General features: G+C 53.9%; 1 protein-coding gene across 1 annotated transcript; it reads right to left on the bottom strand.

Annotated features, from left to right (window-relative positions):
• Positions 1-8,153: 8,153 nt before the first annotated feature.
• On the bottom strand, positions 8,154-9,839 carry LOC138368394 (uncharacterized). The gene has a single exon (XM_069330922.1). The coding sequence runs from the start codon at positions 9,837-9,839 to the stop codon at positions 8,154-8,156; it is 1,686 nt and encodes a 561-aa protein (XP_069187023.1).
• Between the last annotated feature and the right edge of the window lie 5,589 nt (positions 9,840-15,428).

The raw sequence follows: 15,428 nt of genomic DNA, 5'->3' as shown, positions 1-15,428 counted from the left end.
CGAGAGAATTTTGGAAGAGTGTACCAAGGCCCAGCTCCAACAAGTGGCAAACCACTTTGGGATCAGGTTGAGGACGACTAAGGTAGCGGAGCGAAGGATAGAGATCATGGCACAGCTCACAGCTCGAGAGGAAGCGACGGGAGAGGAGCCATCTCAAGAGGAGCTGTCCCAAGGAGAGCCGTCGCAAGGTGAACCGTCCCGACTAGGGCCTCCCCAAGCGCCTACCAGTGTGGAGAGAATTCACAGTGAACATGGGAGCAGTGGAAGGTCCAGCTGTAGTAAGAGGAGCCTGCAACTGGAAATAATGAAGATGCAACTGGAAGCCCAGCTGCGACGAGAGGAGAGAGAAGCGCAAATGCAGCGAGAGGAACGTGCGGCTGAGCTGCAGCGAGAGGAACGTGCGGCTGAGCTGCAGCGAGAGGAACGTGCGGCTGAGCTGCAGCGAGAGGAACGTGCAGCTGAGCTGCAGCGAGGTGAGCGAGAAGCACGGCTGCAGCTGCAGCGAGAGGAGCGAGAAGCTCGGCTGCAGCGAGAAGAAGGAGAGAGACAACTGCGACTGGAGGAGATAAAGGCAAAGAAAGAAGTCGAATTGCGTCGCGTTGAACGTGGTCTGCCCTCACTACCTGCACGGCGGGATGACCTCAAGGTAAGGGAACGTGACTTACCTACGTTCGAACCACAAGAAGCTGAGGCGTTCTTCGAACACTTTGAACGGATAGCGACTCTGAAGGAGTGGCCGGAAGATGATTGGGCTGCTCTGGTCCAGGGCAGGTTGACTGGAGAGGCCCGGGAAGCCTATAACATGCTGGACCTAGAGGAGTGTACTAGTTATGACGCGATTAAGAATGCGGTTCTCCACTCATTCCGGCTGACTCCGGAGATGTACCGGAAGCGGTTCAGAGAGTGTACAAGAGCGTCGGGAAAGACTTACGCCGAGACCGCCAGGGATATGGAACGGAAATTCCTACGATGGTTGAAGGCGGAGGAAGCGGAGTCGGTGGATGATGTTAAACGACTGATAGTGATGGAGAAGTTCATGTCGGTGCTCCATCCTGAGTTGCGAGTAAGGGTGAGAGAAGCAGGTATTAAGGACCTGAAGGCTGCAGCGGACCGAGCCGACATGCTGGAGGAGGCACTACATATCAGGAGGGAGGGGCCGCCCAGACACTCGCCTTACCCCAGATCGGGAGGGAACCTTAGGAGTTCAGGAGGAGCGAGGACGGGTGGGGACTCTCCCAAGAGTAGTGTGCCCGATGAAGTAACATGGTTCAAGAGCTCAAGAGACGCGGGGAGGAAGCCCCAAGCTGTGAGCAGTGGACCTAGCTCAGGAGCAAGTGCTGCAGTCCCGGACACGACGACAGGGAGTCCAAGGAGGACCCAGGGGACGTCTGCAAGTGGTACCGCCAGAGTGACTGGCGAGTGGCCGCCCAGGAGAGGCAGCCGATGCTACAACTGTGGCGTGAGAGGACATTATGCCCGCGAGTGTGAGGAGCACCAAAGGAATGTAGGATTAATGTTGGAAGAGGAGAGAGTGTTTGTTCACACCCCATATTATAGTGGACCCAACGTGAATGGTTGGGAAATGAAGTTGGGTGAACATCCCTTCGTTTTCGAGGCCAACGTGAAGTTTGGAAAGTCAGACCCAGTGGAGGTTGCCGTGCTTCGAGATACGGGTGCTGACATAAGTATGGTGACCAGGAGTATTCTCCCCAAGGAATTTAATGATTCACCTGTGGGAGTGGTAAGGATACGCAGTGTGGGGGAGGAATACAGGTTGCCACTTCACGAAGTACAGCTGATTGCCGACTGCGGAGTCGAGAAAGCTATAGTAGCTGTAGCCCCTAAGTTACCCCTAGAGCATGTGCAGATGGTGCTGGGTAATGACCTCGGAGGAGGCAGGATACAACCCGATTGGGCCAGGAGTGCTTATGTTGCAAGCAGCGGTACAACCCTGCCGGGTGAGGTATCGGTCGTTCCAGATGATAGAGAGGAAGTCGACTTCGCCAGGGGAAACGTCGCCAGAGACGACGACAACGAGGGCGAGAGTGCAGAGAGGTCGTCGGAGGTAGTGGAAAACCCCGACGAAGCCCTCCGACTAAGCCTGATGATGCGTGTGGAGGAGTGGCGAGGAGCAGCTGTACAAACGCCTGGGGCGGTGAAGAGGCTGCAGACCGCACTCCCTCCATACAGAAACGTAAATAAAGTAAGCTCAGTGGATGAGCGAACGGCGGTGAGGGGCAGAGTGGAGGAACCACGACGCAGTGCACCCTATGCCAGCCAGATGAATAGTGGTAGGTGCAAGACGAACCACCGTAGTGAGGTGAGCCACAGGGAGGTGGAAGAGCCCAACCACGAACCGAAGAAGACGTCTGCAGGGAAGAGAATCTCATGGAGGAGTGAAGATGTTCGTCGGGAACGAAGGAGCGAGTGGTATAGGAAAGGCAATACGAAGAAAGCAGGGAATAGGTACACCCAGGGTAGGCGCCAGCCTAACCAGAGAGGCATTGGGCCATCGCAAAAGCCTAGTGTGGAAGAGAGGAAGCTGCTGGATGGAGTACAGGTTACAAGTGCCACTGTGAGGAGACAACGCACCTATGGGAGAAGAGAAACCGAGAAGAGAGAAGATTGGCGAAGAGGAGATCATGAGAGGAAACATGGAGTACCTGTAGGACGCAGTGGAAATGCAAGACTATCTCGGAGTGCACGACGCGGTGGAGGCGCTGCATGCACTGAATCTTACAGTGGTAACGAGCCGTGGGAGTACACTCGTAGCCACGGAGAGAGGATTTCTTGTAGGTGTTCAGGGAACACCCATCACACCCGGTCCTATGCGAGGTGGAGATATAATGAGACAAGTGACTGGCAAGGTGGAACGAGCCACATCGCCAACTGGAGGAGTGACACTTCAGGAACGGAGGGAGCAAGAGTATAGATTGCCCTCTTGAGTGCTGCTCTTCCGATATGACTCTTATTTTAAGGGGAGGGGTATGTTACGGTGCCCTCTCCTATTTCTTTCGTTTGCCGGCTTAAAGAGTCATATCAGCTCTCCCTACTGATTCTCTGAGGTTCAGGGAGTCTAATGATATATGTGGCGACCAGACCGGCTGCCAGTTAAGGCATGGAAGTTATATTATAAGTTGTAAATAAAGGAAAATTGGCGCCCTGTTATAAAATGAAACAGTATCCCCTACGGCAGATGTGACCTTTTGGAAGGGACATTAGTCGATCGCGGATTGGTCGACGTAGGTCGCGGGCGACAAATCAGGGCCCGCCATGACGTCACCGAGTGCCCCGGGCGGCGCCAACGTGAGAGTTGTACTGACCGTGGAAGCGACAGGACGCGCCTCGGTCTGCTCTCAGGGATTGGAGGCTCTGCAAGCCTTGTTCAGTGGATTGAGCTGGCCTGCGCAGCCTACCACCGTTATTGGAGACCCTGCGCTTCTGGGAAGCAAAAGAGGAACCAAGTTCAGTGAGCAGAGAAGTGCCCAAACTTGGAAAATAGTCGGCGACGACGCTGGGCGGCGCCGCTGGCTGGACGTTGAGGTCTGGAAGGTGGGCGAGCAAGCTAGCTGTGACTGGGGTCACATCCACTGAGAATCTTTGAAGGACGACACCGTGCCTAGGACAAGGAGCGACGCCCTGTGGGAGAGGCGAGTGTGGGGAAAAAAATAGTGATTAGCTCAGCGCCCATCGATGAACCAGGATTGGGGCAGCTGAATCTCAGGGATTGGAACGGCGACGACGCGAAGGCTTCACGACACCTGAGGACCTGTGGAACGCCCTGGATCGTCGAGGATCGACCCAAGGAAGCGTGGGAACCTCACACCATCGAGGGACAGGCGTCGTGAGCCAGGAGTGTAAGGTAGATCATTTTTCCCTCCCATTACCCCTTGTATGAGTAGGCTAGTTAGGCCACAATATTTACTCGTGTATGTGGCAGCAAGACTTTATTACTTTAATAGTAGAGTAGGCTGCAAGGCAGCTTGTGTCCAGGACTGTCAGAGAGGACAGTGTGTATGGATGGCAGGACAGGGAAGAAGAGGTGCCGACGTGGTGAAGAGGCCCTCCTGTGAGAGTGTGAGACTCCGGTCTTCCTGCCCATTTGAAGGAGTGTTGGAGGTCGTGGAAGAAGAGGCTGACGATCTCCAGACTTATTATCCATATTCCCATATTCATGTATTACTTGTGATTGTGTGTGTGTGTTCATGTAATTTGCGTCAGTAAATCCACACATTTTATTACTGTGTTTGAGTGTGCCTCCATTTGTGATATTTCTCTATGAGCATACATTTCTGGCTACAAACGATATATGATACACCCACTGAACTGCATTGCTGGGGTGCAGATATAATAACCCAGCTGGCGACCTTGCTAAGAGGAAGATAGAGAAGACAGGCGGGAAAGGAGTTCCTGCAACCTTTTTTTGTCTGGCAGGCAAGACTCAGGGAGGTTATGGTTATAGGTAAGCCTGAGTCTTCCTTCACTCCCCCACGGGTCTAGGCCGGAACTGTTAGCAGCAGTTTCCCCGTGGTTGACTGAAGGGCTTCCAGGGTGAATCAGTGGCACCCCTTTGTGGTGGAAGCAAAGACCTGCGGAGGTGGGCATTGTTGGTCCTATCTTGTGTGACCAAGGAGACTCCGGTGAATCCAGGGAGTCGGAGGGGCTGAGTATTTGGGCCCTTTGAGCCCCTAGCAGCCGAGTGTTAGCAGAGCCCCGGACCGCCCACCCCCACGTGACAACACACACACACACACGCACACACACACACACACACACACACACACACACACACACACACACACACACACACACACACACACACACACGCACACACACACACACACACACACACACACACACACACACACACACACACACACACGAGTAATACCGCCAAACGAGAAACAATAATCTACGCACTAAACAAGAAATAAGTACAAAAAAGGGAGGTGAGGACTCGTTTATCATGAGTAAATTACCTCATTATCTCGTTAGTGCTTCATGTCCTTACATGAGTCGTCTCTCATGACCACTAATATTACGACCGCCGTCCTGTCACAGTCATCTCCAACACTCTATGACACGCCTGTCATCCCTCCTTGTGACACAGTCTGCTGCCTCCTTGTGACACAGTCTGCTCCCTCCTTGTGACGCAGTCTGCTGCCTCCTTGTGACGCAGTCTGCTCTTCCTCTCCTTGTGACACAGTCTGCTCCCTCCTTGTGACGCAGTCTGCTCCCTCCTTGTGACGCAGTCTGCTGCTTCCTTGTGACACAGTCTGCTCCGTCCTTGTGACGCAGTCTACTGCCTCCTTGTGACACAGTCTGCTCCGTCCTTGTGACGCAGTCTGCTCCCTCCTTGTAACACAGTCTGCTCCGTCCTTGTGACGCAGTCTGCTGCCTCCTTGTGACACAGTCTGCTCCGTCCTTGTGACGCAGTCTGCTGCCTCCTTGTGACACAGTCTGCTCCCTCCTTGTGACGCAGTCTGCTGCCTCCTTGTGACACAGTCTGCTCCGACCTTGTGACGCAGTCTGCTGCCTCCTTGTGACACAGTCTGCTCCCTCCTTGTGACGCAGTCTGCTGCCTCCTTGTGACACAGTCTGCTCCCTCCTTGTGACGCAGTCTGCTGCCTCCTTGTGACGCAGTCTGCTCTTCCTCTCCTTGTGACGCAGTCTGCTCCCTCCTTGTGACGCAGTCTGCTCCCTCCTTGTGACAGTCTGCTCTTCCTCTCCCTGTAACGCAGTCTTTGCCTCCTCTTCTTAACACAACCTTTACATAAGATTGGCCTCTTTGGATTTGCTTTATCATACATTCAAATCTCTTGTATAATATTATAAGGGTTTTATGAAGTCGGGCGCCGGGGCAGGCCGGAAGCCTTTATGTAATATTATAATTTATAATCATAAAGGTTCGTCTATAAAAGAAAATTTGGCGGAGATTCCGACGTCTTACGGGCCGCTGGGGGCGATACTTAATGAATACAAAGTTGTCTTCAAGCGACATGGAATTCTGGATGTGATCCTTGCTTCAGGGTCCGGGCTCGCGTTCACCAAGATTTATACGTCGTTCTCTTCTTGTAAGTGTATGTAAGACGGTGCTTCCTGTGGGCGGGTAGTTGCTCATTGGTGCTTGAGTACACTGCTTCATTGCACTCGTGTGTTCTTGAAGGTTTGTTGTGACAATGTGCTTTTTAAGATTGCAAAGTGCATTGCTTCTGTAATGCAATATGTGTTTTGGGTCGTTTTTTAAGTTTCAAGTTTAAACGTCTTTGTTATGGTTAGTACGGCTTGAATTCCCGGGCAACTTGGTCCGTTCTCTGCTTTGGTGTTGATGGTGAACTGTTGCAGTGTTGGTCTTGGGAGGGCGGGGGTAACTTGCCAGGATGTGCAGGTACACGCCAGGTGCCAGGTGCCAGGTGCCAGGTGTCTGAACACCCACATCACCTGACAACACACACACATGGCTCCGATTCACTCCTCTCTCTCATCTCACGCCTACACACACACTCCGGAGATGTTGGGAAAAATAAATTTTTGACAATGTATGATTAATTCTCTCTCTCTCTCTCTCTCTCTCTCTCTCTCTCTCTCTCTCTCTCTTTCTCTCTCCCTCTCTCTCTCCCTCTCTCTCTCTCTCTCTCTCTCTCTCTCTCTCTCTCTCTCTCTCGCTTTCTCTCTCTTTCTTGCTTTCTCTCTCTCTTTCTCTCTCTCTCTCTCTCGCTCTCTCTCTCTCTCTCGCTCTCTCTCTCTCTCTCTCTCTCTCTCTCTCTCTCTCTCTCTCTCTCTCTCTCTCTCTCTCTCTCTCTCTCTCTCTCTCTCTCTCTCTCTCTCTCTCTCTCGTCTACTCCATATCCCCTCCACCGTTAAACCGTCTGCCAGGCATAGAAATTACATAGATTCCAGTGTATTGTGGTGCCGGCTGGGACGCTTGTCACTATTGATATAGAATTTGCAACTTCCTGCCCAATCTTACCCTTTGTCCGGCTTCCTGTCGCTAGTCCTCTTTTGGTTACTCTCACCTCTTCCCTATCTTCCTTCTCTCTGCGTGTCTCTCTCTTTTGTCTCATATTACTTTCCTTCGCTTATTCCCCTTTCTATTATGCTCTGCAGTCTCTGCTCTTGGCTAACTACCTCTCTTTCCCTTTCTTAGTCTCCCTGGTGTTTTCAACATTATTTTTACCTCCTGCCAATTCCTTCTCTCGCAATATGGCGCTCACTGCCTCGCGTCGCATCACGGATTGTCCTTAGATAATCTGATCTTTGATCTTGAAACGCCCTTTTTTGTACGATGTTTCTCTCGCAGAGTACCAATCAAGTGATAGGGATTTTGGCCAGTTGGTGTAGCAAGCTTTGTAACCTGTGAGGACAGATGTGCTGTGTATACTGCTTCATACTTTATCCTCGTCACGCTCCTCATTCATACTTCAAGTTAGGGTAAATAACAGATATATATCACTTCTTGATTTGTTGCCTTTTGTGTCCTCGTGTTAACGTAAGTACAGCCAGGTTATCTTGAGGTTATCTTGAGATGAGTTCGGGGCTTTAGTGTCCCCGCGGCCCGGTCCTCGACCAGGCCTCCACCCCCAGGAAGCAGCCCGTGGCAGCTGACTAACACCCAGGTACCTATTTTACTGCTAGGTAACAGGAGGCATAGAGTGAAAGAAACTCTACCCATTGTTTCTCGCCGGCGCCCGGGATCGAACCCAGGACCACAAGCGCAGAGTGCTGTCCGCTCGGCCGACCGGCTCCCTTTATTGGTATAGGTATATTGGGGTACAGTGGGTGTTGGTGTAGGTCCAGATGTACCCTGGGTGTATGTTCAGAACCTTGCATATAGAGTTCCATGTTTTCAGTACACTGAGAAGCATTTTATTCGCTCAAGGATTCCGTTTATAAAATATTTTTCTAGACTGTTTGATTGCTGTATTTATTACAACAACAATAACCCAGAGGCAACCGCAAAGATTTTCAACATTTCCTCATCAATAAATTCAGGGCAAGAGATACGCACAGCCTTCAAAACAAACCTATGGTCCTGATTTTAATGACGAGGAAATATTGGAAATCTGAAAATGTTCACTTCATGAAAATTATTCATGCTGTGGCCTTGTTGGTTAGCATCACCCTGTGTCTGATGTGACCTCTCACAGTGGCAGTTATGGGGTCACTAATGTGGTTAGACATGCATCTCCCACGTTAGATGTGGGAGGAGAGTTGCCACGGGTGCTGGGAGGAGTGTTGCCACGGGTGCTGGGAGGAGTGTTGCCACGGGTGCTGGGAGGAGTGTTGCCACAGGTGCTGGGAGGAGAGTTGCCACGGGTGCTGGGAGGAGTGTTGCCACGGGTGCTGGGAGGAGTGTTGCCACGGGTGCTGGGAGGAGTGTTGCCACGGGTGCTGGGAGGAGTGTTGCCACGGGTGCTGGGAGGAGTGTTGCCACGGGTGCTGGGAGGAGTGTTGCCACGGGTGCTGGGAGGAGTATTGCCACGGGTGCTGGGAGGAGTGTTGCCACGGGTGCTGGGAGGAGTGTTGCCACAGGTGCTGGGAGGAGTGTTGCCACGGGTGCTGGGAGGAGTGTTGCCACAGGTGCTGGGAGGAGTATTGCCACGGGTGCTGGGAGGAGTGTTGCCACGGGTGCTGGGAGGAGTGTTGCCACGGGTGCTGGGAGGAGTGTTGCCACGGGTGCTGGGAGGAGTGTTGCCACAGGTGCTGGGAGGAGTGTTGCCACAGGTGCTGGGAGGAGTGTTGCCACGGTTGCTGGGAGGAGTGTTGCCACAGGTGCTGGGAGGAGTGTTGCCACGGGTGCTGGGAGGAGTGTTGCCACGGGTGCTGGGAGGAGTGTTGCCACGGGTGCTGGGAGGAGTGTTGCCACGGGTGCTGGGAGGAGTGTTGCCACGGGTGCTGGGAGGAGTGTTGCCACGGGTGCTGGGAGGAGTGTTGCCACGGGTGCTGGGAGGAGTGTTGCCACGGGTGCTGGGAGGAGTGTTGCCACGGGTGCTGGGAGGAGTGTTGCCACGGGTGCTGGGAGGAGTGTTGCCACGGGTGCTGGGAGGAGTGTTGCCACGGGTGCTGGGAGGAGTGTTGCCACGGGTGCTGGGAGGAGTGTTGCCACGGGTGCTGGGAGGAGTGTTGCCACGGGTGCTGGGAGGAGTGTTGCCACGGGTGCTGGGAGGAGTGTTGCCACGGGTGCTGGGAGGAGTGTTGCCACGGGTGCTGGGAGGAGTGTTGCCACGGGTGCTGGGAGGAGTGTTGCCACGGGTGCTGGGAGGAGTGTTGCCACGGGTGCTGGGAGGAGTGTTGCCACGGGTGCTGGGAGGAGTGTTGCCACGGGTGCTGGGAGGAGTGTTGCCACGGGTGCTGGGAGAAGTGTTGCCACGGGTGCTGGGAGGAGTGTTGCCACGGGTGCTGGGAGGAGTGTTGCCACGGGTGCTGGGAGGAGTGTTGCCACGGGTGCTGGGAGGAGTGTTGCCACGGGTGCTGGGAGGAGTGTTGCCACGGGTGCTGGGAGGAGTGTTGCCACGGGTGCTGGGAGGAGTGTTGCCACGGGTGCTGGGAGGAGTGTTGCCACGGGTGCTGGGAGGAGTGTTGCCACGGGTGCTGGGAGAAGTGTTGCCACGGGTGCTGGGAGGAGTGTTGCCACGGGTGCTGGGAGGAGTGTTGCCACGGGTGCTGGGAGGAGTGTTGCCACGGGTGCTGGGAGGAGTGTTGCCACGGGTGCTGGGAGGAGTGTTGCCACGGGTGCTGGGAGAAGTGTTGCCACGGGTGCTGGGAGGAGTGTTGCCACGGGTGCTGGGAGGAGTGTTGCCACGGGTGCTGGGAGAGAAGCGTCGCCTGGGGCTGGCCATCGCGTTATCTTGGTGATTTACTGGGCGACCGTCCTCCATTGCTCGCTATCTTGCTTACCAGTGTCCCCTCTCTTCCCTTCCATCCCTCTATCCCTCCCTTCCCTTACCTTCTCCCTCCTTTAACCCCATTCTCTCCTTCATTGAATCCTTCAGGTTATCTTTCGCTCTAATCCTCCTTCCCTCTCTACTTTTCATCCATTTCTTCATTTCGTTTTGCCTTCCATCCATCTTTTGCTCATTTGCTCCATCAATATCTCCCATTCTCACACCTCTCTTGCTTCAGTCATCTTCAAGATGTCTTCAAAATCATATTTTTCCTCGAATCTCGATATACCCCATTCTCCCATTTCCCCCTATTCATCCACCCTATCTTTGCCTCCTTTCATACCTTCCCTATTCACCTCTCCCCTTCTCTAAATGTCGGCCTCTTTCCTCTCCCCTTCTGTCTCCCCTTCCTTGTCCACCGCCTCTTCCTTCCTTCTCTCCCTTCTCCCAATCAACTGTTCCTCTTCCCTCCACTACCACTCTCGTACACCAATGTCAGTAATGATCGTCCCAGGTCACTTCTGTACACCAAGACCGTCTAATTTCTGTAGTAAATCTGCCACCATATTTCTCGCCATTACTTCCTGTGCTTAACTCTGAGTGCAACTTTTTATTTATTTACCTTCACATTGTCGGGGTCTAGCACCTGAGCTCTGGTGTTCCTAGAGCTTATTAGATGTGCACCACTATTACGTAATAGAGGCGTCATGGCAGGGCTCTATTTGGCTAGACTCTTGAGGTGTCGAATGAAGGCGTGGCATCGTCTTAAGTGAACGAACACGTACAAGATGCTGTGTCGAGGACTGACGCATGAGCCTGGCCTCGACCACACCTCCGGAGAGGACTGACGCGTGAGGCTGGCCTCGACCACACCTCCGGGGAGGACTGACACGTGAGCCTGGCCTCGACCACACCTCCGGAGAGGACTGACGCATGAGCCTGGCCTCGACCACACCTCCGGGGAGGACTGACGCATGAGCCTGGCCTCGACCACACCTCCGGAGAGGACTGACGCGTGAGCCTGGCCTCGACTACACCTCCGGGGAGGACTGACGTGTGAGCCTGGCCTCGACCACACCTCCGGGGAGGACTGACGCGTGAGCCTGGCCTCGACCACACCTCCGGAGAGGACTGACGCGTGAGCCTGGCCTCGACCACACCTCCGGAGAGGACTGACGCATGAGCCTGGCCTCGACCACACCTCCGGGGAGGACTGACGCGTGAGCCTGGCCTCGACTACACCTCCGGGGAGGACTGACGCGTGAGCCTGGCCTCGACCACACCTCCGGGGAGGACTGACGCATGAGCCTGGCCTCGACCACACCTCCGGAGAGGACTGACGCGTGAGCCTGGCCTCGACCACACCTCCGGAGAGGACTGACGCATGAGCCTGGCCTCGACCACACCTCCGGGGAGGACTGACGCGTGAGCCTGGCCTCGACTACACCTCCGGGGAGGACTGACGCGTGAGCCTGGCCTCGACCACACCTCCGGGGAGGACTGACGCATGAGCCTGGCCTCGACCACACCTCCGGGGAGGACTGACGCGTGAGCCTGGCCTCGACTACACCTCCGGGGAGGACTAGCTCACGCATGAGCCTGGCCTCGACTACACCTCCGGGGAGGACTGACGCGTGAGCCTGGCCTCGACCACACCTCCGGAGAGGACTGACGCGTGAGCCTGGCCTCGACTACACCTCCGGGGAGGACTGACGCGTGAGCCTGGCCTCGACCACACCTCCGGAGAGGACTGACGCATGAGCCTGGCCTCGACCACACCTCCGGAGAGGACTGACGCGTGAGCCTGGCCTCGACCACACCTCCGGAGAGGACTGACGCGTGAGCCTGGCCTCGACTACACCTCCGGGGAGGACTGACACGTGAGCCTGGCCTCGACCACACCTCCGGAGAGGACTGACGCGTGAGCCTGGCCTCGACTACACCTCCGGGGAGGACTGACGCGTGAGCCTGGCCTCGACCACACCTCCGGAGAGGACTGACGCATGAGCCTGGCCTCGACTACACCTCCGGGGAGGACTGACGCATGAGCCTGGCCTCGACCACACCTCCGGGGAGGACTGACACGTGAGCCTGGCCTCGACCACACCTCCGGAGAGGACTGACGCGTGAGCCTGGCCTCGACTACACCTCCGGGGAGGACTGACGCGTGAGCCTGGCCTCGACCACACCTCCGGAGAGGACTGACGCATGAGCCTGGCCTCGACTACACCTCCGGGGAGGACTGACGCATGAGCCTGGCCTCGACCACACCTCCGGGGAGGACTAGCTCACGCATGAGCCTGGCCTCGACTACACCTCCGGGGAGGACTGACACGTGAGGCTGGCCTCGACCACACCTCCGGGGAGGACTGACACGTGAGGCTGGCCTCGACCACACCTCCGGGGAGGACTGACACGTGAGGCTGGCCTCGACCACACCTCCGGGGAGGACTGACACGTGAGGCTGGCCTCGACCACACCTGCAGTGTAAAGCTTCCTGGAGATAACATGTCATTGGTTGCAAGAACTCCGTGACGGTGTTTCCCGTGACGGTGTCACGGTATCTGGTACTGAGTGGAGCATAACAGTACGGTGTGCTCCACCGTGCTTTCCTTCCTGGAGTGTCTTCTCATTCACACGCTCCTCCTCCATATCACCATACCGTCTCCCCTCATCTTCACCATACGGCATTCACCGTTATGCCCTCACCATAACACTACACTATACTACTCTCCCCGCTGCTATCTTGCTAATGTCCTCCCAAAGCGCATTTACTCTCCACAACTCCATACAGTTCATGAGGACAATATGTACCCCAACTCTCTCTCTCTCTCTCTCTCTCTCTCTCTCTCTCTCTCTCTCTCTCTCTCTCTCTCTCTCTCTCTCTCTCTCTCTCTCTCTCTCTCTCACCCAACCACTTGGGGTGGACGGTAGAGCGACGGTCGCGCTTCATGCAGATCGGGGTTCAATCCCCGACCGTCCAAGTGGTTGGGGCACCATTCCTTTCCCCCGTCCCATCTCAAATCCTTATCCTGACCCCTTCCCAATGCTATATAGTCGTAATGGCTTGGCGCTTTTCCTTGATAATTCCTTCCTTCTCTCTCTCTCTCTCTCTCTCTCTCTCTCTCTCTCACTGAGCATTACCCCTCCCCCATCTCCACTCCCTCTCACCATGTCCTCACACTCCCTCATTACTCTCCTCCTCATGATCTCCACCTACGTCCATCTTCCTAAGATCTTATCCAACCAAATGATCAGTTGAAGTCAGATTAGAACCGATTAAGAGAGAATCTGTTAAATCCATCAGGAGATAAATTGGCGACGAGGGAGGCTCATGTCCCAGCGAGATCAAATGTTGTCGACTTCGGGGATTTCTGAGAGTTTACGACCTGCTCCTGAGCGATGGGGGTTTTCTCGTCTTGAAGTGACCATGATGCACTCCTGTCAGGGTCTGATGGCTGCTTGAGAGTGATTCACCCTTGTTTGACGACCTGCAGGGATGACTCAGTGGGCGTGGCTTATGTCACCAGACGACCTGTAGTACCAGGGGTTTGGCTGTGATTTATTCCCAGGTTATTGTGTTACAACCACACTAGGTGCTGGTATTCCTACAACCACACTAGGTGCTGGTATCCCTACAACCACACTAGGTGCTGGTATCCCTACAACCACACTAGGTGCTGGTATCCCTACAACCACACTAGGTGCTGGTATCCCTACAACCACACTAGGTGCTGGTATCCCTACAACCACACTAGGTGCTGGTATCCCTACAACCACACTAGGTGCTGGTATTCCTACAACCACACTAGGTGCTGGTATCCCTACAACCACACTAGGTGCTGGTATCCCTACAACCACACTAGGTGCTGGTATCCCTACAACCACACTAGGTACTGGTATCCCTGCAACCACACTAGGTACTGGTATCCCTACAACCACACTAGGTGCTGGTATCCCAACAACCACACTAGGTGCTGGTATCCCTACAACCACACTAGGTACTGGTATCCCTACAACCACACTAGGTACTGGTATCCCTACAACCACACTAGGTGCTGGTATCCCTACAACCACCCACAAGGTGCTGGTATTCCTACAACCACACTAGGTACTGGTATCCCTACAACCACACTAGGTGCTGGTATCCCTACAACCACACTAGGTGCTGGTATTCCTACAACCACACAAGGTGCTGGTATCCCTACAACCACACTAGGTGCTGGTATCCCTACAACCACACTAGGTGGTGGTATCCCTACAACCACACTAAGTGCTGGTATTCCTACAACCACACTAGGTGCTGGTATCCCTACAACCACACAAGGTGCTGGTATCCCTACAACCACACTAGGTGCTGGTATCCCTACAACCACCCACTGAGTGATGATAACGCTCTCCGATGATAACTAGGTGAGGTGATGACAAGTGAACACAGTGTGTGCACCCGGAGTGAGTCCGCGTCACACAAGTGTCTGTCACCTCCGGGGCAGCCATTGGCTGATACAGTAATTCCTATTAAATGGTCCCCGTCAATACATCTCTTAATATCCTGGCTTATTACACTAGTTAATAGTGATCACTAGTGAGACTTAACTCCAGGGACTTGCCTTCTAGTTTTAAGCCAGGTGATAGCAGGTAATGGTGCACAACTCTGCAACTGTTTAAGTGTTCAGAGTTGAGCAATAAGGCAATAACACGCCCTGGAGAAATAGCCACTCAGCTTCGGGGTAATTATCAGTATCGTCCACAGAATCGTTGAGTAAAAAGATCACACTTAAGACTATACTTTTGCCTGTTGCGCTGGAACAAGGCTTTTAGGGGTCTCCAGCACCGATGTTAACACCCAAGACAATGTCGCATAGTTACACACTACATGTAAAGAATATATACTTAGTAATAACAACATGCGAGCTTAGATATCTTACGCTCAGTATATTAGATAACTCGCTATTACCTCCTTAAAATATAGATCTCTACGCTCAGAGTACCTGGACCAAGAATATCTGTGTTCAGTCGTGATAATCCTGCCACCAAACTTTACCGTGGCTTAACCGTCTCAACCAAATGTCCTATGTTATCAAGAGTGACTGGCTCAACAACAGACAGGGATAATTAAGGTGACTTATTAACTGGGAGTACTAGACTGGTCGAACACTCGTGAGACTGATGACCCCAACAAGTTGTTTGCTTCGAATCTTCGGGAATGTGTGTCACTAAACTGCTTTAGAAGTGGCGGATACAATTTTTTGTTTAGTCCAATCTGATTAGTTCCTATCACTCGTACTGGTCTATAGAACCAAAGAGAGTTTCCTCCCCTTGGTTGAGGGGAAATTAGTTTCCTCTCCTGAAGAAAAACCAGGACCCCAAACACCGAACTTCCCTCACCGCTGATGACCCGAAACTCTTCACGCCTCCGCTTCTTTTATTTGAGTTCTTTAATGTAGAATATCGCACTGTGTCGTCTGGAAACCCCACCCTCTTGGACCGGTCGACTCAGCGATAGTCTCCTTTATTGCAGGACTGGGGTTCGATCCTCGATGG

Source organism: Procambarus clarkii, chromosome 3, assembly GCF_040958095.1.
Source record: "Procambarus clarkii isolate CNS0578487 chromosome 3, FALCON_Pclarkii_2.0, whole genome shotgun sequence".
Taxonomy (NCBI): domain Eukaryota; kingdom Metazoa; phylum Arthropoda; class Malacostraca; order Decapoda; family Cambaridae; genus Procambarus; species Procambarus clarkii.
The sequence above is the reverse complement of the archived record's forward strand: the minus strand, read 5'-3'. Positions and strand labels throughout refer to the sequence as shown.